Source organism: Saccostrea cucullata, unplaced genomic scaffold (genome assembly GCF_032062105.1).
Source record: "Saccostrea cucullata isolate Sc308-1 unplaced genomic scaffold, CSIRO_AGI_Scuc_v1 ctg1387, whole genome shotgun sequence".
Lineage (NCBI taxonomy): Eukaryota > Metazoa > Mollusca > Bivalvia > Ostreida > Ostreidae > Saccostrea > Saccostrea cuccullata.
In genome coordinates this window covers 145,622-173,423 of record NW_026929355.1, presented here as the reverse complement: position 1 = coordinate 173,423, position 27,802 = coordinate 145,622, and the positions used below count along the sequence as shown (strand labels likewise).

General features: G+C 33.4%; 1 protein-coding gene across 1 annotated transcript; it reads right to left on the bottom strand.

Annotated features, from left to right (window-relative positions):
• Positions 1-924: 924 nt before the first annotated feature.
• LOC134280588 (uncharacterized) lies at positions 925-27,802 on the bottom strand. Its single transcript, XM_062763037.1, has 4 exons — positions 27,592-27,802; positions 4,075-4,119; positions 2,959-3,789; positions 925-1,241 (listed from the first exon to the last, which is right to left on the bottom strand). The coding sequence occupies exons 1-4, from the start codon at positions 27,800-27,802 to the stop codon at positions 925-927; spliced, it is 1,404 nt and encodes a 467-aa protein (XP_062619021.1).

Here is a 27,802-nt window from a genome sequence, read left to right as displayed (position 1 = left end):
TGAACAATTGAACACTAAAATAATTTTGAAGTATCACATCGTTTTTCTGGCAAAAACTTTCAAAATTATCATGTTGTAAAAGCATTTTTTTTTTCAAGTTTTTTTCAAGTTTATTGTTTGGAAATAAATCTTAAGAAACTATTTTGTGGGATTCTTGTGAATTTAATAGCAAAAACAAAAATTATTAAACAGCTTTACGGACTTTTAAAATTCCAAGCTGATAAAAATTGAACGGTGTCTTTTAGAACACCGTTCATATAGGGCTATTTTTGCCCTGTGAATTTTTGAGGAAGTAAAATTGCTTAGTTTTAATATATTTTTTCCTGCTCCGATACGTAGCTCACTGTGGCCGTTGCAACTGTTGTTTACAACGTTGTTTGAGGTGTTGATTGTGACGTCACAATGCCGCTGCACGTGCATTGACCCTCCGGTGAATACGGCCTCAAATCCAGTGAATATGTAGTGTTATGAACTGTTTGCGCTTGTATAGATTATGTAGGGAATATAAATAGACTATATAATAAAAGCACATACTGACCGTGCACTGAAGTCCATAATAGTTATATTATATAATCACTCAAAGTGAATGCACTGACACAGTCCTAACTGAACAGACTCGGCTGTCATTACGTCACAGTGGTTAAAACAAGCTTCTTATTTTATGACGTCACGTTCTACATAACTTTGGTGCAACCCAACGGTGTGTCGTGCGATATCATTTTACGCGGACGCGCTTTCGCGTTGATATCACAAAAGGTGACATTCTTTCAGCCCATGAAAATTACGAAAATAATCTTCTTATATAATATTGCATTATGACGTTATGGTCTATCTATTTTTCAATATTTTGTAAAATGAAAAAATTGCATACTTTGATCCAACCTATGTGACAAAACTTTTAAAATTTTAGATCTAGAAAAGCGCTTATGTTTTTTTTAACTTGCGCAAAATTCTTCTGATGTGCTGAAAGAAAATAGGAAAGTCTGATATTATAATTGCTCCAAAGACAAGGGACATAATAATGAGTCCAAGAGTTCCCATGACCGCAGACGTTTGCCGCTCATCCGGAGCACTGACCCGAAGCCTGACACTGGAAGATAAATTTCTGACGTTTACAACCAACTGGTTTCTGATTTCTGTGAGCTTTATCTCCAGGTCTTTGAACTGTTGCAGAAGGTTGCTTTCATTACTCCAAAAGTTTACCTTGTCGAAATAATCGCAAGCACAAGGGCAGGATTCTCCTAAAAAAAATAATAGAATCTTAATTTTATTGTTTCTCATATTATGCGGTTTATGTTACATAAATAAATTATTTTAACGTGATGCTGGTGTTATTATAAACAATGCCGGTAAGTAAAATTATGACCAATTTTTGCTTTTGGATAAGGACGCGTGATTTGAGCAACAGTTCCACAATGGAATATACTGAAAGGAAAAAGAAACGCAAAGGAACAAAATGCGCAAAATATTTTTTCTGCGTGGCCAAAAATTATGAACACTGGTCAGGGATGTATCTTCGTAAATTTGCACGGGAATAGGTGTTCAAAACTACCCAAACGTGAAATGTATGACGTCATAACATGTAGGAAATTGCATGGTAAAAAGTCAAAACACGTGCATATTGATGATGAGAGTTTTGTAAACACAATTTGTTGTACCAAACTGATGCAGTGGAGATATTGACATTGTTTTTGCATATTTGAAGTCAGGATGATTTTTTGCATTCAATATACGGCTGATGTTTCAGTGGGTCTAGTAATTGAATTGCATAAGTGAATAAAAAGGCAGCACCACGTTGCTCTGCAGTTTGGTTTTAGCTTTTCCAGCAAAGAACATTTTTCAGTTGCTAAAGAGTAACGTGAAAAGTTTCCAACCAACCATGACGGTGACGTTGGTGCCAGATAACTTCACATTGAGACCATCATGCCACCTCTGTAATCGTCAAGACCTTAACAATGAGAGCGAGAGTAATAAATGTAGGCAATAAAAATCGTAACATTCGCTAACTGACGGAAAACAAAAACTTTTTGACCCATGAGCTTGGCAACTTTACTTCGGTATCACCCTTACTCGCGCACTTATGTGTCCTTCTTCAAGCATGTTCTACCTGGGAAAAAGGAGTCAGTGTCTGTCTATACTTTTTATCAAATCAACTGAATTCTGTTAATTTCATCTTTTATCCTCAATCTAAAATCTGGGGGATTAATTGAACATTCAAGTTTGCGGGCTTTAGAATGCACTAGCATCTCACGACCACCGTTGGACTTCCTGGTAAGAAGGGTTGAATAGTATACTTATCAGAAGGTAAATGCTTTGAAGAACTCTGCTGTTATTGATGAGAAACCTTTTAAGGGAGATGATGAGATTTTTATTTTCAATGTAGGGGGCGTACCGTCATATGAATGAAACATATGGAGATAATGAACTGCACCCAAGATCAAAAGTCCATAAACAATACAAAATAGGAGCAGAGTAAACACGTACCTCCAAAAATCAGAGATGGAATTAGGTGCTATGGAGGAGAGAGCATCCCCTGCCGACTCAAATACTCATTAATCAGTCAAAATCAAATAAGCTTTTGGTAACATACTGATTAAAGATGAATTGCAATGATTGATAAGAATATTGGAAAATACGTTCGAAATCAAAGCTCTTATTTACTACTAAGCATTTCTTTTTCATTTCAGTATATATTGAGAGAACGAATATTAATGTTTCATTAAACAATACTAATCGGAAAGAGAGCAACACAGTCCTCTAAAATATCAGAAGTCGAATCAGGTGCCATTGAGGACTGAGCATCCTTTGTCTACCGGTCACACTCGCGGTGTGCACCTCATCTTTATTGGTAAATACAAAACATCTTTGATAATTCAGTATGTAAATGTGGCCTACTCATACAGCTGTTTAAAAAGGTTCCAGTTGTTTCGGTATCTGTTGTTACCAATGTACTTATACCTTTTGATGAATCTGTTGAAACTATCGATGTCACCTTGGTTGTTTCTAGGGTTGCACCAATTGATGTTTCTGTTGTTTCTATGGCTGTGCCATTGGATGTTTCTGTTGTTTCTATGACTGTAGTATTGGATGTTTCTGTTGTTTCTATAACTGTGGCATTGAATGTTTCTGTTGTTTCTATGGCTGTTCCATTGGATGCCTCTGTTGTTTTTATGATAGTAGTATTGGGTGTTTCTGTTGTTTCTATAACTGTGGCATTGAATGTTTCTGTTGTTTCTATGGCTGTGCCATTGGATGTTTCTGTTGTTTCTATAACTGTGGCATTGAATGTTTCTGTTGTTTCTATAATTGTGCCATTGGATGTTTTTGTTGTTTCTATGACTGTGGCATTGAATGTTTCTGTTGTTTCTATGTCTGTAGTATTGGATGTTTCTGTTGTTTCTATAAGTGTGTCATTGGATGTTTCTGTTGTTTCTATGACTGTGGCATTGAATGTTTCTGTTGTTTCTATGGCTGTTCCATTGGATGCCTCTGTTGTTTCTATGACAGTAGTATTGGGTGTTTCTGTTGTTTCTATGGCTGTACCTGTTGATTCTATGACTGTACCATTGAATTTTTCAGTTGTTTCTATGGCTGTACTATTGAATGTTTCTGTTGTTTCTATAACTGTGACATTGAATGTTTCTTTTGTTTCTATGATTGTAATATTGGCTGTTTCTGTTGCTTTTACGGTTGTGACCTCTGATGTGTCAGTTGTTTGTATTGTTGTCGCTGTTGGTGGTTCCGAATGTTCTATTGCTGTGTCGTTTGATATTTCTGTTGATGTTACCTCTGTAATTTTAGAAATCCCAGTTTTACAAGTTTATTTTAATGAACTGACTAAGAAGTAGTTAATACGGAAATAGATGTACTGTGTTCGAAACCATTTCTTAAAAATGTTAACTTGTAATCGATATTACCCAATTTTTAATTTACATAGTCACAGTCGTCACAGAGTTAAATGCAATTGTTTTCATCCAAAGCAAAATCACATATAAATGTACACGCATTTTATGCGTATATGTTAAATACACATTCAACTTTCTTTTGGTTTACCTGCTAATTACATTTACTTACCTGTTCCCAAATCTTCGAGAAGCAATTCCTGGCACTGGGACTCTCCTTAAATAAATTAATAATTAAAGACTTGTTAATAGCGCTTGTTATAATGCAACAAGTCACAAGTTTATATAATTCATACAATTATAAAGTATGTCTTTTGTGCATTACTAGTATTGTTATTCTAACATCTCCAGTAAAAGCTTTCTGAGTTTCTTTGTTTCAAAGCATATTTTGAGTCCTGCTACTTAAAAAACACGATTGTCTAAATTTCTTATATTAACAAGTATGGGGATAGCTAAAAGTTATCAAACTCAAACTCCATATAAACAACACAAATTGATGGCAGACAAAACACGGAACTCTACAAACATCAGAGTTGGGTTGGTTCCAGTGTCATGGAGGAGTAAGCATCATCTGGCGACAAGTCACAACCTCTGTGTGCATCTTATCATTATCGGGAAAGTGTTAATAAGAAATGTAGATAATTCAGTGTGTAAATAAAGACCAGATTATATGAATTTAAGAGGCAGTCCACTGAAAATCAGGCAATGGGTGGCACATGGCATGTCATGGATTTTTATTTTTTGCATATAGACTTATTTAAGCAAGTGTTTACACATGACAACATCAAAAAAAAATTTAGTGCTCCACTAGTCCTATTTTTGGTAATTGCTCAATTTTAAGTGCAAAAAGGTCAACATGGGGGTAAAAAAAATTACTACGTTTTTATTTTGTTTTATATGTACCAGATACGCAAAACCTGGATGTGTCTATCAATATTATTTATACCATAGACTCTTATCTTTAATTTTAGTAATGAATAAGACTCCAATTTATATTTCTTTAGAAAAAAATATGTGGTCCAAAACTGAGTTTAGCAAGTAACTTTTTGAATTCATTATCCAATTTTCATTACGTTATAAAACCCAATACATTTCAATGACAGATTTTTTTCTCATGTTATTATGAATACAAAGTACAAACTTTTGAGTCACGCAATAAAATCAGTGGGCACCCTTATATTGAGAGAAATAAAAGGAGTCAAATTTACCTGTGTTTTACAATTTTTCACAATTAAACCGATCCCGACCGGAATTATATAAAGAAGGAAATACTATAATTGTAATGTTAAATTTGGCTCTTTTGTTGTAATATGGCCAAAAAATTACTTGATTTATTTTTGTACATGTCTTATGGGTGGCAGTTGTCTTTAGTTTTATAACTTTACACATTTTGCATTATTTTCAATCGGGATCGGTTTTATTTCAATCGGGATCGGTTTTTACCGTAAAACTGGAAATATTCTGCATTTAATGTATCTGAAAAAAATATGCTTGTCTTTTATTTCTGTTCAGTTAGTCAACTGTTTTAAAATTATTTTATCCATGGATTCAAATGTTTATACAATTTATTTAAAATACTAATGTCTTTTACGTACATGAAGATTACAATCATATATAACATCTGTACAATTTCTTGATACTCGGTATTAAAAAAACAAGTATTTGTACATGCATTATGCAACAACTGAGAGTAAACAGCTTATCTTTATTAAATATCTTATTTCCAACTAAAGTTTTTTTTAAATTCTCTCGTGAATTAAAGAGTTCAATTCTATCATTGGCGAAAATATACTTGCACTACCTAAATGCAGAAAATATTTAAATGTGCACAGTCTCGGCTTTATCCAAATTTTTTAAACCTTTCATCTATAAAAGCCGTTTCCCCTATATTTTCATCTTATAAAATTTAATTTTATAGTATGTGATTGTTTCAATCACCAAATTTAACCAACAAAAAAACCCAAACAAAAACAATACAAAACAAAAAATACGCCCACGAAATCTTCCGTTTTAGTGGCAAATTGAAGTGGGGAGTTCAACAGTAATTTTCCTCAATAAATATTCTTTTAATCTTATTTTTCACTCTTTTAATAAAATATTTTTAATCGTACCGCGGATCGTTTACTTTGGTTTGACTGCATAGATAAATATAATCAAGTGTTATTTTGTGTGTGTGTGTGTGTGTGTGTGTATGTGTTTACAAATATCATGAAATAAGTATCTCAACTCCGTTGACTTGAATTAAATGTTGTGTAAATCTAAAATATTCATCTTTCCTTGATAATCAGAAGAAAATAATTAAAATCTTTTCACATCCCAATTTTATAAGAAATATTCAATATAAACAATTAATTATTTGTACGCATAGCCTAGTAAATCAGTTTAAAAAATTAGTTCTCGGACATGTACAAAATTACTTTTAGGAGACGTCGCCCGTGAAAAAAAATACATTTTATATAAAAATATATGATTATTTAACATGTAGGATAATGCACTCTGAAAAGTACTTGAACAGAAAAAGAGAAATTATTTATGTTTAATCGTTTTATTTGCGCTTTTATGCAAAGAATTTACAAACTTCTTTGGAAAACTTGTAACTATTTAATTGTGACGCAATATTAGTCAGGTATATGACGTCACTGATACATCAATGGAAACGTGGATTCAACCTGAATAATACTGCCAATCTTAATCTAAATATTACGTTTGGAGGCGAAAATGAATTCTATTTTGAAAATAAAGTAGTAATTTTTTGTTAAATAATTTTATTTTGTGTATATATTCTAAATATTTCACTAGGATTTCGATAGTAAGGTGTTTAGCAGATTTACCGATGCCACGGGAGATAACTCTTACATCGCAAAATTTCATAAAAACGTCTCTGTATTTTGACAGAAAACTACTATCAAAGTGTTTTGCCCACCAATTTTATTTTTGAAACTGAAAGACGAAATATTTCTAGATTTAGTTCAGCATGAATTATAGTCCTGTTAAATAAGTATTGGAAATAACAGTTCGTTGTTTCTGACCTAAATTCAATGGTTTATATAGGGGAATTCAAAAACACGAAACAAAAGGATATTTTACTAAATAAGCAATTTTAAAACAAATCTTCGATTACATTATTCCATTTGGACTACATTGATATTGTTTTCAATAAAATATCAAATATTCGTCACATTCGATGTGCCGCCTAATAATACAACCCTGCCTGGTTTTTCGGCGGACTACCTCTTAAAATATCACACAGGATTTGACATAATGATGGTTGCTATTTGTTGACAGGTCAATGTATCTATTGATAACAACTTGGAAAAAGATTACTTTAAACGATGCTGTTGATATTCTTACTTCATTTCTTTGTCAATAGCTTACTTTGTTTAAGAAATCTTTTGCATGTATAGAATGAACTGGTAGACGTTAATCCCATACTCGTACATGCGATGAAAGGGTATACTGCTATGTATGGCACGCCAAATTCACAAAAATGAGATAAACTTGTTTCACAATTGATAAATTAGGTTTATCGACTGTAAACTATAGTTTACAAACCTTAAACTATAGTTAACGATTCGTTAAGTATAGTTTTCATCTGTAAAACTATATTTAACGGTTGTTAACTATAGTTTACGAATGCTAATCTAAGTTTATCTGTCTGTAATAAGCGTTAACAATAGATTTTGTTGATAAACATAGATTCACGTTTGTAAACTATAGTTTACAATCCTAAACTATAGTTAAGAGTTGTTAATCATAGTTTCACAAATCGTGAAACTATATTTATCAGATCGTTAACTATAGTTAACGGTTTGTAAACTATAGTTTACAAATCGTGAATCTGTATTTATCAGATAATCTATGTTCTGCAATCGCAAATGATTGTTTTCGGTGTTAAGTATAGTTTACGGTTGTGAAACATAGATTATCGCGTTAACTATGGTTTACGGATGTAAAATATAGATTAACGTTGTTAACTATAGTTTACAGTCCGTAAACTATAGTTTACAACCGATAAACCTAGTTTATCAACTGTGAAACTATGTTTAGCTCATTTTTGTGAATTTGGCGTGCCATAGCTATGCATCAGTAGGTAAAGTGGACAAAAGAAAAAGTGGAATCATCATGCTAGTAAAATTTCTGTCTAGGTAATGATTCATGTCTTTTTCTGGTAACTGTCTAATTATTAAACATGCCAGACTCTTTGGTGTCTATATGTCAAGTTCAGTCGGGTATATCAAGTCGACATTGAATTATAGAAAACACTAAAATTGAAAATTGATAACACGTCGCCCCGTGCAGACCTTACTTTTTATTCATATTTAGCAGAATTTGTGCAAAATCTTATGCGTGAAAAGAAGGAAACACTTGTTGTGGCTTTCGCATTTAGATATATCGACGACGTATTATGAATTAACAATGTTTACATTTGCTGTGTTTTTCTACTAATCCAACTGTGAAATTGATTTGAAAACCATTTTTGTATATATACACGGAGAAACTCGCGCGTAGGTGACTTTACAATCAAGCTACGCGACGTTTGTACAAAGGAAACGATATAGGGCAGCGAAAATTCAATTATTGGGTATATTTTTCGTGCTTGCAAAGATGTAAAATGTAAATATAAGGAATGTATTTCAGTTCAATGTGAATTAGTTGTGTATAAATTACATAGACTTGCACGTAGGCATATCTTGCACGAAGCGCTAACACGCTAAATGAAGTATGCCTAAGTGGCAAGTCTGTGTAATTTACACACCAATAATTTACAAAAAAACCCCTAAAAATATTCCTGAAATGGTAATTTCCATTATTCCATACGATATATCCTAATGAGTGTGATATAAAAGATCCCACAAAGTCTGATACATGTGTTTCATATTTGGACATTTTACTTGAAAAAGATGTTAATGGTAATTACAAATAACAAACAAGTATGATAAACGTGATGACTTTAACTTTTCTATCGTCAACATTCCTTACTTATGCAGCAGTGTACCTTCCTCACCTGCATACGGAGTTTATATCTCTCAGCTGATTCGATTTGCAAGAGCATACTCTACGTATGAAGAATTCCTAATACGAGGTTAATTATTGACAAACGAGTTGATGGAAGAAGAAGTTTAAGGTCTTCATTGCGTAAGTTTTATGGTCCATACATTTACCTTGTCAGCAAATACAATTTATCATTGAGTCAAATGCTGACGGACGCTTTTCATAATTATTGTTAGTCCATTATTTTATACACTGAATTGACAATGGATTCTTCAATTCCCGATCATAACATAGAGCACACGGCGGGTGTGACCAGTCGGCAGGGGATGATCACTTCTTCATGGCACCTGATCACACCTCTGATGTTTTGGAGGTCCTGTTTGCTTTGCTCCTATTTTGTATTGTTTTATTGACTTTTGATCTTGAATACTGTTCGTTATCTCCAAGTATTTCATACCTATTGAAGCCTTTAAAATTGACAAACACATAATATGTGTCAATGAGTAACTTCACCATCATTTTATAACAAATTCAGAAAAAAATTATAAACAGATTCAGAGTAATTCTAACCAAATAATTTTGTTGATGACGTCTTAGAAGACGTAAATGTTTCTGAGTTCCAATGTTTTGTTTAAGAAGCAATTTAAGAAAAGATTTTTGGAATTTTTGCGGATCCTCCTCTGATTTATACCACTTTTAGATTAACTTCAGCACAATACCTGTGAGGTTTCTGCTTTTAGCAGCTATCCCTTTCAGTAAAGGAAAGAGATCGACTTTACTGGAACTCGCTTTACTTATTTATACCTTGAATGAAGTTCAGAAATCTAGTATAGAATGTTTGTGTATTTAACGTCCCTCTCGAGACATGGAGACGCCATCACTTTCCGTTGGAGAGCTGCAAATTTTGTCCTATACTCGGCACTCAGGGCCATCAAGCAGGGAGAGATCTATTTCGTGCCAGCACCTACTGCGACACGGGACCTCGGAATATGCCGTCTCATCCCAAGGACCAGTCTCCACGTCCCAAAGTGGGATCCGATCGATCCCGCGAGGTAAGTTCCAACTTACTTCGCAAATCTTGAGCATTCAATATACGAGGGTTGCCCCAAAAAGTCGTAGACAATGTTTATAATTTTTTAATCATGCAACCAATACTTACCAAATTTTGCAAAGACATAATATAGTCAATGTTCTTTAAAATTTTGAATTTTTAAATACATAGCTTTCATATTAATAATATTAGGACTATTTATATGAAAGCCGATAAGGCCTGTCGGCGCACGGACAAAATTCTGAATAATTTACGCATATAACTATTACATTTGCTTTTATTTCTTTAGTACTTTATAATACATTGAATTCAAATTTAAATCACTGAAACCAGAATAAAAAAATTAATATTATGCCAAAATTTCATATAAATGTCATAAGAAACAGACGATTGGTGTCATGATTTCCATAGTATCGTTGAAATTGAGTTTGATGAAAATGACGTCGTCAAACGCGTAGTCGCCGCACGAAGATGTAATAAATTGTGTTGAGTATGGTTAACATACATCGGAGACGGGAAAAAAGAATACAGAAGTGACATTACACACCAGTTTTCAATAAAGAAGTTATTTTTTAATTGCATGATATTCAATAAGAGTTTTCCTTCTGTACCGAAAATAGTTAATTACGGCATGTAAGAAGTAGAGTACTGTTTGACACACGCAGACAATTTGGAAAAATCTGGACCGCGAAGTACGTCAAACAATTTGTATTCTCTGCTGCCTACAATGTAAGGCGATCTTTCGACTAAATTTCGACTGAAATTTGAATCTGCTTTAAAAAAGAACAAGTAAAAAAACAAACGGACAGTAGTGAATTTAAATATGTCCGTTAATCAAGAGTGGTCTAATCACTTAAAAAAAATTGAATGTTAATACCCGCTAGCAAAGCAGACAAAGAGATCATGACGTTATAAGAGACGTAATTTACGCTTGCTTTCGTGCGCCGGTGTACACTTATATTCTTTCTTTATTAATTTATTTTTTCATAATTTTCTTATAAGATGTGATATCATCATGAAACTTGAAGTGCATGATCATAAAATGTTACTCTTTGCTATGACAAGGAAAAAATTTTTATAAAGCAAAGAGAAACAAAACTGTTTTACCTGTCTACGACTTTTTGGGACAACCCTCGTACATACATGTAAACTAATTCAAATTAAATTTGATTATATATATTACGCATCTGCTTATTATTATGACTTCAATACAAAACCCTATAACCCAATAAGAGCATGCAGGGTTTAAGTCCAATTTTTCGTCAGTTCATTACTTCTGACATAGCTTATATATGGCACGCCAAATTCACAAAAATGAGATAATCATAGTTTCACAATCGATAAACTAGGTTTATCGGTTGTAAACTATAGTTTACGAACTGTAAACTAGAGTTAACAATGTTAATCTATATTTCACATCTGTAAACCATAATTAACGCTATAATCTATGTTTCACAACAGTAAACTATACTTAACACCGAAAACAATCATTTGCGATTGCAAAACATAGATTATCTGATAAATAAAGTTTCACGATTTGTAAACTATAGTTTACAAACCGTTAACTATAGTTAACGATCTGATAAATATAGTTTCACGATTTGTGAAACTATGATTAACAACTCTTACCTATAGTTTACGATTGTAAACTATAGTTTACAAACGTGAATCTATGTTTATCAACAAAATCTATTGTTAACGCTTTATTCAGACAGATAAACTTAGATTAGCATTCGTAAACTATAGTTAACGACCGTTAAATATAGTTTTACAGATGAAAACTATATTAACGAATCGTTAACTATAGTTTACGGTTTGTAAACTATAGTTTACAGTTGATAAACCCAGTTTATCAATTGTGAAACTAGGTTTATCTCATTTTTGTACTTATAACCTCGATGCTGATTTCTTGGTTTTCCCGTTTACTTCGTTTAAGGTATCCAACCTATATAGGGACATGATTTTCCAACCTTAAAATAATATCCATCCTGTATTAAATACTCTGAAACTATTTCAAAGCAGTTTAGAGTAGAAAATGATTTACCAAAAATATCAAAAATATATAACTACCCGAACAGTAATTAATTAAATTCGAGCAGTAATTAATTGAATTAAATAAAGAATGAATTAAAGTCTAGGGGAACAAGCAATTTTTTGAAAATAAAATTTTAAATAACATGAATATCAAAAATTGCTGGGAAGAAGTAAACAAGTAAACTATTAAGAATAGAAAAAAAATTTAAAAACAATTTTTCACCGGAATTTTTTTTTTGAAATGAATTTCATTGATTAAAAGCATAAGTGGATAACACTTAAAGAACGAGTCAAGGTAAAAAATTAGGACACATTCCGCTCTTACATAATGATACTAAAACATGAAGGTTATGTCTACAAATACTGAGTATTTATCAAGTCTGGACGGTTTCCAAATAAGGAAGTCAAGAGCGATAACCGTGAATGTCTATAAATACACAGAATAAACAAGGTGTTAGCATTAGAAAATAATTAAAACACGTGGTTTTACAGTTTTTTTTTTTTTGCTCAAAAGATTTTTTTGGAACAATGTTTTTGTAAACTTTATGCAAATTTAGTAATAATAATTATAATATGTAGGACAATTCTACCATGAACAAACACGACTAGGAGGTAGCAATCCCAAAAGTTTAACTTGCATTTGCGTTAAAAAATTGATATAAATACGAAAAATTTTCAGTTTTTAGATGCAGTTTCTGGTATACCAGGTACATGTAAGATATTGATAAAAAACGCGTTCATGAATAATTATTGTCTTTTCTCCTCGTTTCACGCCTTTCCTTATGCCCATTTAAAGTCTGCATGGCTTAGTATTCGGTGCTCATGAAATCGGGGATATTTTAAAAGTATAATTTTATGTAGTCCATACAATAAACACTTGTGTGAGGTGGATATATACACATGAAATTTAAGCATCATCGGTGAAAATCGGATGGCTAAGCAATTTTATATTTACTAACATATAGTATATTCTGGTAAATGTTATAACTAAACTTGATAAGAACTTGCTAGTGTGATTTATTCCTCCATAAACGATTACATTGTATCATGCATTATTTTTTTCTTTACGGAGATAAAAATGTCAAGGTTGTTCACGGTAAATATGTAGGGAATACCTTATTCTTCAAAAGTTTTCAACTTACTGGTACTTCTAAAAATTTTTTGTTAAAAAAAATCTTTTTGAGGAAAAAAAAAAAACAAAAGCACGTGTTTTCTTTTTGTCCTTTTGAGTTATGTTTTGGAGTGTGTAAAAATGCTGTTGCCTGATTGGACAGAAAAAAAACCCACAAGTACATGATGTATATTTATAGCAACTTTCAGTTATCGTTCTTGACTTCCATATTTGGAAATCGTCCAGTTCTGTTTATCCACTGTATATTTTTTATGCATTCCAATTCATTGAATCTGAGGCTATTATAGATCTGATACCTCAAATTGGAAATAAATGATTGGAGATATTTACCTGCCGGGTGTATCCTACCGTTTGGTAAAACTTTGGCTATTATATCTGTCATTGAAAAAAAACACGATTAGAGCCGTTTGGATAATATACATTTAATCTTAGAATGGAGTGGAATTTAACAATTCAGAGCATGCTCCTCTACACCTTGCTTGTTATTAAAACGTCTCATTAACATTTTTCTCCAGCTGTTTTTCTTGATATGGTGATCATTACAGAAAAAAACATCTGAATTTAAATGTTCAGTAATTTTATATAATTTTCTTTTAATCATCCATGAATTTTTAACAACTGATCAGGTTCATTCCAAAGACTATTTCTACCTACATAGCTATTAATAGCTACGTAGGTATTTAAACCTACCCAAAGTAGCCATTTTTACCTACTTTCTGCTTTACTTGCATTTTGTGGCAAAACCAGGAACGGCGCAACATGGTGAGCACGGAATTTCTTGATGCAGTCACACTGATGATGGATATAACAAAAATTTGGCCAAGAAATGATTACTTCCAATATTATCAATTTTGCATAGAAACTAATGTAAAATTGCCGATGCAGGAAGTAATTATTTTTCGACCAAAATTTTGTCGTATTCATCATTATTGTGACTGTATCAAAAATATAGTATGCACCATGTCGTGCCGTTAAGTCTTTTGGCCACAAAATGTAGATAATAGAAAAAGTAGGTAAAAATAACTACTTTGTGTAGGTTTAAATACCTACGTAACTATTAATAGATACGAAGGTGGAAATAGTCTTGGGATTGGACCTGCTGATATCTGTCAAGAACCCCTGATAATGCAAGCTGATTTTTTGTCTACGAACTTTTGTTGGCACTATATTCTCAGAATGAGAATTGAACAATATGTATTTGTGAAACACAATGCACCCAAATGCAAACAAATTTCGAAAAAGCTATTTTTAGCATATAGGTCACAATCAAGGTCACAAAGTCATTTACCTTGGTGTCACCTGAAAGAAATGAATTATTGGAGTATGCATACAAAATATGAAGTCTGTGTCTCTTATTGTTCAAAAGTTATTGCAAAGGTACCGAAAAGATGTTTTTAATACTGTAAATTGGCAAATAATCGCGATGATTTTAATTTTGCTATGTTCGCGATTCATAGTTTTTCCGCGAAAATAAACCCATCGTGAAAGCTATTATTAGCTATTAAAACGTTTAAATGATTGTGAGAAATTTTCTTACAGCGTGAAATTAAAACCATCGCGATTGGAACTTTTTGAGAAATCGTGAAATTTTAACACCGTGGAATTAAATCGACTTACAGTATATAGGTCAGAGTCAAGGTCACAAGGTCATTGACTTTAGTAACATTTGAATGAGCTTAATATTAGTGAAGTATGCACACCAAATATGAAGTCTCCATCTTACATGATTCAAAAATTATGGCGAACGTTTGGAAAACCTATTTTTAGCATATACATGTAGGTCACAGTCAAGGTAAAAAGGTCATAGACCTTGATGTTATTTGAAAGAACTTAATTAGAGGCGTATGCATACCAAATATGAAGTATCTATCTTTCATGGTTCAAAAGTTATAGCGAAGGTTAATGTTTGCAGACAAATAGACAGGACAAAAGCAATATGCGCCCTCGATCTATCGATCCGGGCGCATAAAAATTATGAGGAGGTAAGGTACTGTGAGTATGTACTTAATCTGTTTAAATATTTGGCAATTAAATTATATAGCAAATTCTGAAGAAAATAAGAAAATTACTCACAGTTATACATAGTTGTGTTGATACATTTCATGGTTTCCACTGTAAGACAATAAGGATTCTTGGTTATTGATTCAATCTTGTAAACAATGTTTTGTATGGAAGCCCATTTAGGACCTATAAAATTATTTTTGAAATTTGATACATGTATAACGAATTGTTGAATTTGTTATAACGAATTTAATTCATTATAACAATTTCTTTGAATGTGAATCTGAATAACGATTTTAATCTGTTATAACAAATTTGTTGAATTCATTATAACGAAATCAAAAAATTGTTATAACAAACTAAATTCGTTCAAACGAATTCAAAAATTTGTTATATCAAATTAAATTCGTTTAAACAAATTCCAAAGTTTGTTATAACGAATTAAATTCGTTTAATCAAATTCAATAATCAGGGCCTATAGAAAAATATATATGAATTCGATATAACGATTTGTCGAATTCGTTTTAACGAATTCAATTCCTTATAACAAATTATGGAATTCGTTTAAACGAACTCAATTCGTTATAACAAGTTGTAAAATCTGTTAAAACGAACTTCGTATACTATTAACAAATTTTTGAATTCGTTATAAAGAAATCAATAAATTTGTTATAACAGATTAAATTCATTATAACGAATTCAAAGAAATTGTTATAACGAATTAAATTCGTTATAACAAATTCGACGATTCGTTATATCGGATTCAAAAATATTTTTCGATAGGTCCTGAATGGGCTTCCGTATTTTGTTAACTGGTACTATTTATCTTATAAATTTCTCTGTCGTAATAAAAAAACAAAGGTGATTTTTCTGAAATTAAGTACCTTGATACATCTGATAATGAACCCATAAATATGCCGATTCCTAAGCAGAATCTCTCTCTCAAAAGAACTATATGCGGTATATTGCATATATTTGCCCCCACAAAAGTCAAATTTTGAAAACTTCCTGAAATGTGCTGAATGCAATAAATTGTATGAGAAATATAATATTCACAATTTTTGTGTTTATGACGTCACAAACTAGTCCGATTTTATATCTTTTTTCAGAAAGAGGACAAAATGGACAAAATTTCAACAACTGTAGCTTTGAAATTTATAGAGCGCAAGTTTGTTCAGGAACTGTGGTATTGACATATTTCATTGATATTATCATTCTACACATTATATCAAAATATTGATCCTGAACACACATGCGCTCGGTGACTTTTACTCAAAATATCGACGAAATATGTACATTTTTCTGTAAAATTCATAAAAAAACTGAAATTTACGTCAAGTTTGTGACGTCATTACATACATATGACGTCAGTACTTATGAAAATATTCAGTGCTTTGAAGTCAGCATATACTCCCCTGTTTAAGAACTTAATTAAATATATCTCCATCAAAGTTTGATTTGGAGGGCAAATATTGGTTATTACCGAATAAAGTTCTTTGCATAATTTATGTAAAAGATTATTATGAACGGGTGTTAATGAGCTTTATAATGAACAGGTCATCATATAGTGAATTTCCTTCGAATATTGAGTTTGCCTTTAAACAGAGAATGGAAATATGAACCTGCCTGTATTTCCACAATGACAGATGTTGTTGAAAGAAAAATTGGTGTTGTATCCGAGTTCGGGGACGCTGCTGGAGTACCAGAGTCCTTGGTGGCAAAGACAAAAGTTCCCCTCACTATAGCAATTACCCCAGAACTCTGCATCCGTACATTCCGTCACGGTACCTGTTAATGTTACGCATACTATGATAAAGCATCATTATATATACCTTATTCAACAGTCATCAATCCTAAATTCTATGGTCGATACAAGACCTTGTCAGCAAATAAAATTTATCATTGAGACAAATACTGACTGACGTTTTTCATATTAATTGTTAGTCCATTATTTATACACTGAATTGACGACGGATTTTCCTGTTTTTCCCGATCATGACAAGGAGAACACGGTGGGTGTGACCGGTCAGCAGGGGATGCCAACTCCTCCTCCATGGCACCTGATCCCACCTCTGTTGTTTCGGAGGTCTGTGTTTGCTGTGCTCCTATTTTGTATTGTTTTATTGACTTTGATATTGAATACCGTTCGTTATCTCCATATCATTTAAGGTTTTAAAGTAATTTTGTATATTGAGAGAATTAATCAATATCTAAGAAAGAAACCTAATGTCACAATGAGAAAATGTAAAGAAAATATAGAGGGTATTTACACACTTTGTTCTGGAAAGAGAAAAAAACGGAAATAGGTGTCAGACCAAAACGTAAGATAGGAAATACACCATGGCATTATGTAAGAAATAATTTTTAAAAATGAAACGAAATTCAGAATCAAAATCAATTACAGTATATCCTCTTCTGTCACAACAGCTTAATAACAGAATCGGACATTGTTAATATTGCTTATTAATATCCATGATTGAGAAGTTTAATAGTTATTTGATTTATTCCTTTAATTGCTCAGGCAGAGCAACCGAGTCCTCGAACCCATAAACATTACAAAAGTATCACTAAGGAGTTGCAGATACGAGATGGGTACCCTTCAATATCATTATTAAAAAGTAGTGTCAATGTTTTGCCGTGGGAAACCTTACTATGTTTCCGATCATTAAGTTAAATAGGAGGCGGACAATAGCACTATATTTGTTACAAAGAATCCGTGAAATTCTCATTTAATTTCATTCAATATGCTGAATGACGTTTCTCATACTAACTGTTAGTCCATTATAGAACTTATTTAGATGAATTGACGACGGATTTTTCCGTTTTTTCCCTATCATGACAAGGAGCACACGGTGGGTATGACCAGTCGGCAGGGGATGCTTCCTCCACGGAACCTGATCCCACCTCTGATGTTTCGGAAGTCTGTGTTTGCTATGCTCCTGTTTTGTATTCTTTAATGGAGTTTTTATCTTGCCATATGTTTCACTCAGTGGTATAAGAAGAGTTGCGGATAAGAGGTGGGTACCCCAAAGCGTAACAGACGAACGGACTTCCCAGTCACTAAATACCCTCTCATGTTTCAAAAGGGAAAATAAAAAAATAAGAGCCATTATTATACATGTACAATAAACAATAGGACGTCGTCAATTAAAAAATTAAAACAAATGCCAAAGAACCAACCTCTTCTATCTAAAAGATTTAAAAACAAAAGGCAAAATCAAAATAAAAAGAAGCAGAAATAAATAAAGCTATTAAAGTTTATAAATCCATTAAATAAATATTAACGCATTATAAAAGCAAACAGGCGTTAATTTTTTTTTCAAGAAATTCGTTTTAAACATAGTTATACTTACCAGGGAAAAACGAAAAGCATATTGAAGGTAAATTAAACAAGAGACTGAAAATTAGAAATAAAGATGAATCTATCCTCATCTTTAACCGCGATTCCTTCTCAAACTGCCCCACTACATCATAAATAAATCCATCCTAAGTACATTTTTCTGTTCATTTATCCTTCTTTGAAGCAAACCTTTTGATTCAGGTCGATACTGTTAATGTAAAGCATTTCTTATTCATGGTTTTGAACAGCAATTTTTTACGATATATCTTTGATCATACAGACAGAAAAATAACATGCAAAGGTGTAATGGCTCTTTTTAAAAAAAAAATAATAATCAATTACACTGTGTCTTCCTTATTCTTAATTCTTTTGATTATATCGGACTACTTCACATAAAACGTACAGTCTGTAAAAATTCATCAAGCTGGCAATAACAACCTTCTACGTTTTGAATTATGTATGTAAAAATAACAAAAATCCATCAAGTAATTAAAAAAAAGTATTCAAGTGTTTCATATACTAACATAAATCTACTTGATTTACAACAACTTGAAAATATTATCCTTGCTTTCAAAAACGCAAGATCGCAAGTTTGATATCAGATCTAAGGTAAAAATGCAAGTTTAAATATTAATTATGAAAAATGCCCATCACAAGCCCATCATACATCATTTGTGTCAAAAAAGCTTTTTCGATTCAACCTGTGCTACAGTACTTTCCAGAAATGATAAAATTATGAAGTAGGTTCCTAAAAAATTTCAAAGTAATTTATGGAAAAAATAAAATAAGAAAATTAGCAAAAATCTATATTTAACATGAAAACACGTGTCCTTTCTTTACTTCATCCAAAATATAAAGGTTAAACGAGGATGTATCGTTTATACTTAACTTGGAACTCTCAGACTTTTTAAGATTTAAGTCCATTTAAACAATACAAATCTGGAACAGAGCAAACGCGGACCTCCAAAACATTAGAAACGGGATCGGGATCGGGCGCTAAAGAGGAGTAAGCATCCCTTGTCGATCGGTCAAAACTACCGTATGCTCCTTGTGAAGCTCATCAGTCAGGATTTAAACTTATCACCTATACATGTTTTCTAGCTTATTTATTATGTACATGTTCCACAAACGTTTAGTTTTTGATTTGAGGCAACACAGGATGAACCTGACCTTTTAGTAAACAGAATGGTCAATAAAGATCTTCAATGTCATAGGGCGTCAGAGATCGATCATTCAGTCACCTCTCAATGAACTTACAGTCATTTTTATGGTGGAATTTCACCCTGTGCTACAAACTATCAAAACTGTGTCAGTTACACTGTGCTACAAACTACAAAAACTGTGTCAATTACACTGCTACAAACTACTAAAACTGCGTCAATTACACCGTGCTACAGACTATTAAAATTGTGTCAATTACACCGTGCTACAAACTACTAAAACTGTGTCAATTATACCGTGCTACAGACTGTTAAAACTGTGTCAGTTACACTGTGCTACAGACTACTAAAACTGTGTCAGTTACACTGTGCTACAAACTACTAAAACTGTGTCAATTACACTGCTACAAACTACTAAAACTGTGTCAATTACACCGTGCTACAGACTATTAAAACTGTGTCAATTACACCGTGCAACAAACTACTAAAACTGTGTCAATAACACTGTGCTACAGACTACTAAAACTGTGTCAGTTACACTGTGCTACAGACTACTAAAACTGTGTCAGTTACACTGCTACAAACTACTAAAACTGTGTCAATTACACCGTGCTACAGACTATTAAAACTGTGTCAATTACACTGTGCTACAAACTACTAAAACTGTGTCAATTATACCGTGCTACAGACTGTTAAAACTGTGTCAGTTACACTGTGCTACAAACTATCAAAACTGTGTCAGTTACACTGTGCTACAAACTATTAAAACTGTGTCAATTATACCGTGCTACAGACTGTTAAAACTGTGTCAGTTACACTGTGCTACAAACTATCAAAACTGTGTCAGTTACAGTGTGCTACAAACTACTAAAACTGTGTCAATTACACTGCTACAAACTACTAAGACTGTGTCAATTACACCGTGCTACAGACTATTAAAACTGTGTCAATTACACCGTGCAACAAACTACTAAAACTGTGTCAATTACACTGTGCTACAGACTACTAAAACTGTGTCAGTTACACTGTGCTACAGACTACTAAAACTGTGTCAGTTACACTGTGCTACAAACTACTAAAACTGTGTCAATTACACTGCTACAAACTACTAAAACTGTGTCAATTACACCGTGCTACAGACTATTAAAACTGTGTCAATTACACCGTGCAACAAACTACTAAAACTGTGTCAATTACACTGTGCTACAGACTACTAAACCTGTGTCAGTTACACTGTGCTACAGACTACTAAAACTGTGTCAATTACACTGTGCTACAAACTACTAAAACTGTGTCAATTACACTGCTACAAACTACTAAAACTGTGTCAATTACACCGCGCTACAAACTACTAAAACTGTGTCAATTACACTGTGCTACAGACTACTAAAACTGTGTCAGTTACACTGTGCTACAGACTACTAAAACTGTGTCAGTTACACCGTGCTACAGATTACGAAAACTGTGTCAGTTACACCGTGCTACAGATTACTAAAACTGCGTCAGTTACACCGTGCTACAGACTATTAAAACTGTGTCAATTACACCGCGCTACAAACTACTAAAACTGAGTCAGTTACACTGTGCTACAGACTATATATACTGTGTCAGTTACACTGTGCTACAAACTACTAAAACTGTGTCAATTACACTGTGCTACAGACTATCAAAACTGTGTCAGTTACACTGTGCTACAAACTACTAAAACTGTGTCTGTTACACTGTGCTACAAACTACTAAAACTGTGTCAATTACACCGTGCTACAAACTACTTAAACTGCGTCAGTTACGCATTGTATTTTTAAAAAAAAAATGAGGAGATCTTTGTAATGAATGTTTCGTTTCTCTAGCGTTAATCAAATGAAATATAAGTATAATTAATAGCAATCAAGCTCAAATATCTATTTAAACATTCAAATCTGGAGCAGAAGAAATGCGGAGCCTTTGCAGCGTCAGGTGGGATCAAGTGCCATGGAAGAGTAAACATCCCATGTCAACTGGGCACACCCGTCGTGTGATCCTCGCTATATAGATAAAAGAGAAAATCCGTAAACATAGCAGTGTGTGAGCAATAGTAACAGTATATGTATGAAAAACACCAGTCAACATTTTACTTAGTGATAGCTTGTATTTGTTTGGGAAGTTCATTACTTATGAATGCACAAGTTTCATTTTAAAAAATTTAAAACTTTATTTCATTCAACATGAAAAAAAGATGGTGATTCGATGCACATTTCCAAATGAGACAACTGCATGTGTAAAGGATGGCTTCAGAATGGGAATGAAAGTCGTCAGTCAGCATTTCATTTAACAACAAATTGTATTGCAAAGTTGTCACACAATGACCTTTTATTTCTTTTCAAATTTCGTTAATATTCTTAATTGTATTTGTTACCTTTGCAAGGTAACAACAATCCTTCGCAACGGAGTCATTTTTCAAATTTCTTCCCATAACAGAGTAAAAAAGAATATGTCTTAATATAAATTATTAATTACATGCAAAATATTTCATACATTTATTCAATATAGTAAGAAATCCATCTTTGGAATTAAACAAAGAAGGATATGGAGATAACGAACAGTATTCAATCTCAAAGTCCATAAAACAATACAAAGTAAGAGCAGAGCAAACACGGAACTCCGAAACATCAGTAGAGGTGGAATCAGGTGCCATGGAAAACGTCAGTCAGCATTTGACCCAATGATAAATTGTATTTGCTGACAAGGTCAATAGAACTTACGAAATGATGACTTTAAACGAGACTGTTGATATTCTTGTTTCATCAACTTGCTTGTCAATAATTTACCTCGTTTTAGAAATTTTTCATACGTAGGGCATGCTTTTGTGCATCGAATCAACTGAGATGCATACACCGTATGCAGGTGATGAAGGTATATATTGCTGCATGCTGGAAGTTGACGATAGAAAAGTTAAAGTCGTCACGTTTATCATACAGCTTGGTTGTTAGGTTACCATTAACGTCTTTTTCAAGTAAAATATCCAAGAATGAAACAGATGTGTCAGACTCTGTCGTGTCTTTAATCTCAAGCTCTCCTGGATATATCGTAATGGAAAACTAATATAATATGCCAGAGATCAATATATTGAAAACATTTCTTATAACTTCATCAAATGTGAAAGCAACATTCACTTCTTTGTCATTATTTTTAAACCTTGATTAACACATTCAAAAGGTTTCCCTTACATCAATGGTGGAATACTGGAGATGTGCTGAGTTCGACAATCAGAAAACAGCGTATTGCTTTTATTTCTTCGGTATTGATAGTTAAATTAATCGTTCATTGAAAATCGGTCCAGAAATAAGGATTTTCTGCCGTTTGCATGCCTTTTGAGCATTTTGCTTGTTATTCGACTTTCTGCTCACTGAAACGACAATACCATGACGCCAGCGTAAAGAACTCTTCAAGACCTTTCCAACGACACCAAGAACGTTGACATCAGAGCAGTCAGTCAGAAGATATGAGCAAAAAAAGAAAAGTAAGTGTTTGCAGGGGTTAAAGTCAGGGTTAACGGGGGTTAGGGTTAGTGGGGGTTAGGGTTAATGGGGGTTAGGGTTAGGGTTAGGATCAGGGTTAGGGTCAGGGTTAGGGTTAGGGTTAGGGTCAGGGTTAGGGTCAGGGTCAGTGTTAGGGTCAGGGTCAGGGTCAGGGTTAGGGTTAGGGTTAGGGTTAGGGTCAAGGTCAGGGTTAGGGTCAGGGTTAGAGTTAGTGGGGGTTAGGGTTAATGGGGGTTAGGGTTTGGGTTAGGGTTTGGGGTTAGGGTTTGGGTTAGGGTTTGGGTTAGGGGTTAGGGTTAGGGTTAGGGTTAGGGTTTGGAGTAGGAATAGGGCTAAAAACGAAGATGCCCAATCTAGGTCATGCCCAATCTAGGTCAAATGAAATGAAAGTGGAAAGTGAAAGTCACGGATACATGCAAAAGTAAAGGAAAAACTGAAATTTTCCAAAGCTCATAACTTTCTTATTTATTATCGAATGGAGACGAGTTTGGTGTCGTTGGAAAGCTTAGAAAACGAGCAACACGATTAAGTCAGAGTCATAAAACCTAGGTGTCAGGAAACGGGAGAAAAATGGCTTCTTTTTTAAACAGCAGATTGTGCTTAGAAATTGACAATTTGAGAATTATTGACCATTTTCAACCTCCCAGATCTCGAGAATGGCCTGCAATTGACTCACCCCACTTATGTCAGTGAGACACGACAAAAGGGACTCTTTGTACCTGCAAAGAGTTGGAAAAACTGCGGTCTACCTCTGAAGATATAAATGAGTAAACATGCGGAAAATGTTCAAAAGTCTTAAAAACTTTGAAACAGGGATTGGACAAGTTAAAGTGGTCAGGTCTCGACAACCTGCACGTTGCCGAGGAGGTCTCAGCAGAAGCTGCTCAAGTGTCCCAAAAGACGGTTATGCTCGGAGACGAGGTAAAATTGCGTTCCACGCTAAGTTCTTTTTCCGGGCGATAGCGCTTAAACGGTGCGAGATAGAGGCCCTAAACTCAGTACATTAAAGATGAAGAAGACCTCAAGGGAAGCCTAACAGAATACAGTGATGCTTTATGCTACCTTTTAAATAGATAAGTATGAAATAGTGTTGAATGTCATTATATTTTTGATGATAAGTCGCATTGTAATACTCATATAGAACTTTTTAAAACCGCGTTAATTTTCATAATTCAACCGTGCCCTGGATTTATATAAATATTATAATGGTCTAATGTTAAATTCTGCAACTTTCATTTGCAGTGACAAAAAAAGTTAGCGAGTTTCACAAACTTTTTTGACTCGCATTTTTATTTCGCTGCGAACAATTTTTTCACCTACATTTGGGCTCTCTGGCATTCTTGGAAAATGATGCTTCAGTTGCTAAAATAAAATAGCAGCTGCGGGTGGATTCCAAGCGAGAAGTCTCGAAGAAAATTGGCGTGGACTATAGCAGGTTTACATGAACTTTATTTATAATATGTGATAAACTACAAAGACTATGAAATAAGAAAAAAAGATACATGTGTTCAGATTAAAAAGACAAGATATTAGACCTCCATATATAAATGGCAGAAGAAGAAACTGACAAAGGTTAATTAATTTCATTTATAAAAAAAAATCTATATAAAAAAGGGGTACCCTATCTCAACATGTAATAATTTGGTAGTGTAACATCGATTTCCTGGCAAAAACTTTCAAAATTGTCGTATTTTAACATTTTTTTTTTCAAGTTTATTTTTAGGAATAAATCTTTCAGAAATTCTTTTGTGTAGTTGCTTTGTATTTAAATACAGAATCATACTGTTAAGTAGACACCTTTATGAAGTTTTTAAATTCAAAGTCGATAAAGATTAAACCATTTAGAGAACATGGTTCATTTTTGGCTTTTTTGGCCTTGTGCGCCTAGTTTTAGAACTAGTTAATTAACAAGGAATGAGATTATATTGTTTTAAAAGCTTAAGCCTCTTACTGACAATATACAACAGCATCTATATAAATATTATATAGATGCCTTTATTTTATGAGGAAATATTGTGCTCGAGATCGGCGTACACAGTCGGGTTCGGTATACTCGTCCTTCTTTACATGCGCTTCAAAGAGAAAGGTAGCAGACATTTTTAGCTCTTAAAAAATTTTAAAAATAATCACTGTCCTGATTTCTTTTCTTCAAAAACCCCTCCCTCCCTCCCCAATCATACAATGCTCAATTGGTAGGCAAGTAGGTACTGCTCTTGGTTTTTTGTTTGTGTGTTTCAGAACAACTGGCTATCCACAATTATGATATTGTCGTGGCATCTATGATGGAAGAAATGGTCTAGAGTATCGCACACGGAGGCATTTGCGCCCATCCGTTCAACTGATGTGTCAAGTTTGTGCATTTGACTGTATGATATTTTGAAGACATTGAACTGTGAACATTGGCTTGATATTTTATAATGTAAATACATTAACATTTTATTCATTTGTTCGCGGTCAACCCGGAACAAACAAATGCTGCTTGAATTTGTGCTGCTCATTTTGTGCTTGTTGCAATATTTGAATTAATTCAAACTTTTTATAAGTAAAAACTTTAATAAGCTTAAAGGTAAATGACTGTTTGTGATAAACCTGGAACAGCCAAATTATTGATTTGCTTTGTATTGTGTTGTTGCTTGAATGTTGGGTCTGCCCTGCTTGGCGACCCTTTGCTGTTTATATATTATGCCACGACCAACAACGCCAAACAATAAATGTTTAAAAATATATTTATTGTTTTTATTTCCTCTATATAGATAAAATGACGTAATTTTCTTGCAAGTCAATACATTATGACGTCATGATTGGCATCATTTTGAAAATTCTGCAAAAATGGCCAATTTTAAGATATTTTTCAATATTTTGTTAAAAAAAAGGCATACTCTGATCTAAACAATGCAATTAAATATCATTAAACTATATATACCCCAAAACTTGTTAATTTTTAGATCCAGGAAAGCGTTCATGTTTTTTTTAACTTGCGTAAAATTGTTCTGATGTGCTGAAAGAAAATTGGAAAGTCAGATATTATAATTACTCCAAACACAAGGGACATAAAAATGATTCCAAGAGTTCCCATGACCGCAGAGGATTGCCGCTCATCCGGGGCACTAACGCGAAGCCTGACACTGGAAGATAAATTTCTGACGTTTAAAACCAACTGGTTTCTCATTTCTGTGAGCTTTATCCCCAGACCTTTGAACTGTTTCAGAAGGTTGCTTTCATTACTCCAAAATTTCACCTTGTCGAAGTAATCGCAGGAACAAAGACAGGATTCTCCTAAAAAATTTCAAAGAAATTTAGTTTTATTGTTTCTCTTATATTATGGGGTTTATGTTAAAAAATGAATTATTTAAACATATAAACAATGGCAGTAAGTAAAATTGTGACCAGTTATAAAAGCTGTTGGATAAGGGGGCGTGATATGAGGAATCGTTCCACAATGAAATATACTGAAAGGAAAATGAAACACATGGAAACATAATAAGGGAAACATTTTTGACAGCGTGGCCAAAAATTATGACACTGATCAAGCAAGGGTGAATCTTTGTTAATCTGCACGAAAATAGGTTTTCAAAACTACCAAAACGTGAAATATATGACGTCATGTAAGAAAGTGGTAAAAAGTCACGTGCACTTCCTATTCCAGCAAAGAACATTTTTCAGTTCTCAGAGAGTAGCGTGAAAAATTTCCAACCAACACTGACAGTGATGTTTGCGCGTAATAACATTACATGGAGACAGGCTTTTCCTTCATGCCACCTCTGTAATCGTCAAGGCATTACTAATGAGGCCGACAGTAATACAGTAGGCAATTCTTATAGTTACATTCACCAACAAACTAATCGAGAACAGAGCAAAGCTCTAAAATATCAGAGGTCGAATCAGGTGCCATGTAGGAGTGAGTATCCTTTGCCTAACGGTCACACTCGTTGTGTGCGCCATGTCTTTATTGGTAAATAACGAAAAAAATCGTTGATTAATTGTAAACATGGCCTAAGAATTAGTATAAAAGAATTTAGGTAGCATTTGACATGACGATAAAGTGTATTTCCTTACAAGATTATTGCATCGACCATACAACTTACAAAATTATAATTTTAAATGATGAGACTCCTGACATTCTTGTTTCTTGTTCGTACGGATATATCTTAACAACGGGATAAAAATAAGTCATTCAAGTAGCTTTAAAATAATTGCATGATAGCTTGCTTACATCGAGCAATCCCAAACACCCCACATCTCCAACACCTATAATGGATCAACGTTAATAATCTAAAACCAATCAAGGGATACGTCTTTCAAGGATAAAGATCAAAATATAAACAACATCTATTTCTATTTTTAAGGCTTTTTAAAGAAAGTATCCATACCGCTGTTCAAAAAGGTTCCAGTTGTTGAAGCATCTGATGATACCAATGTACTTATAGCTTTTGGTGTTTCTGTTGAAACTGTTGATGTCACCTTGGTTGTTTCTAAGGTAGTACCATTGGTTGTTTTTGTTGTTTCTATGACTACCATTGAATGTTCCTGTTGTTTCTATGGTTTTACCATTGGGTGCTTCTGTTGTTTCTATGACTGTAGCATTGGGTGTTTTTGTTGTTTCTATGACTGTGCCATTGGGCAATTCTGTTACTTTTATAGTTGTGGCCTCTGATGTGTCTGCTGCTTGCAT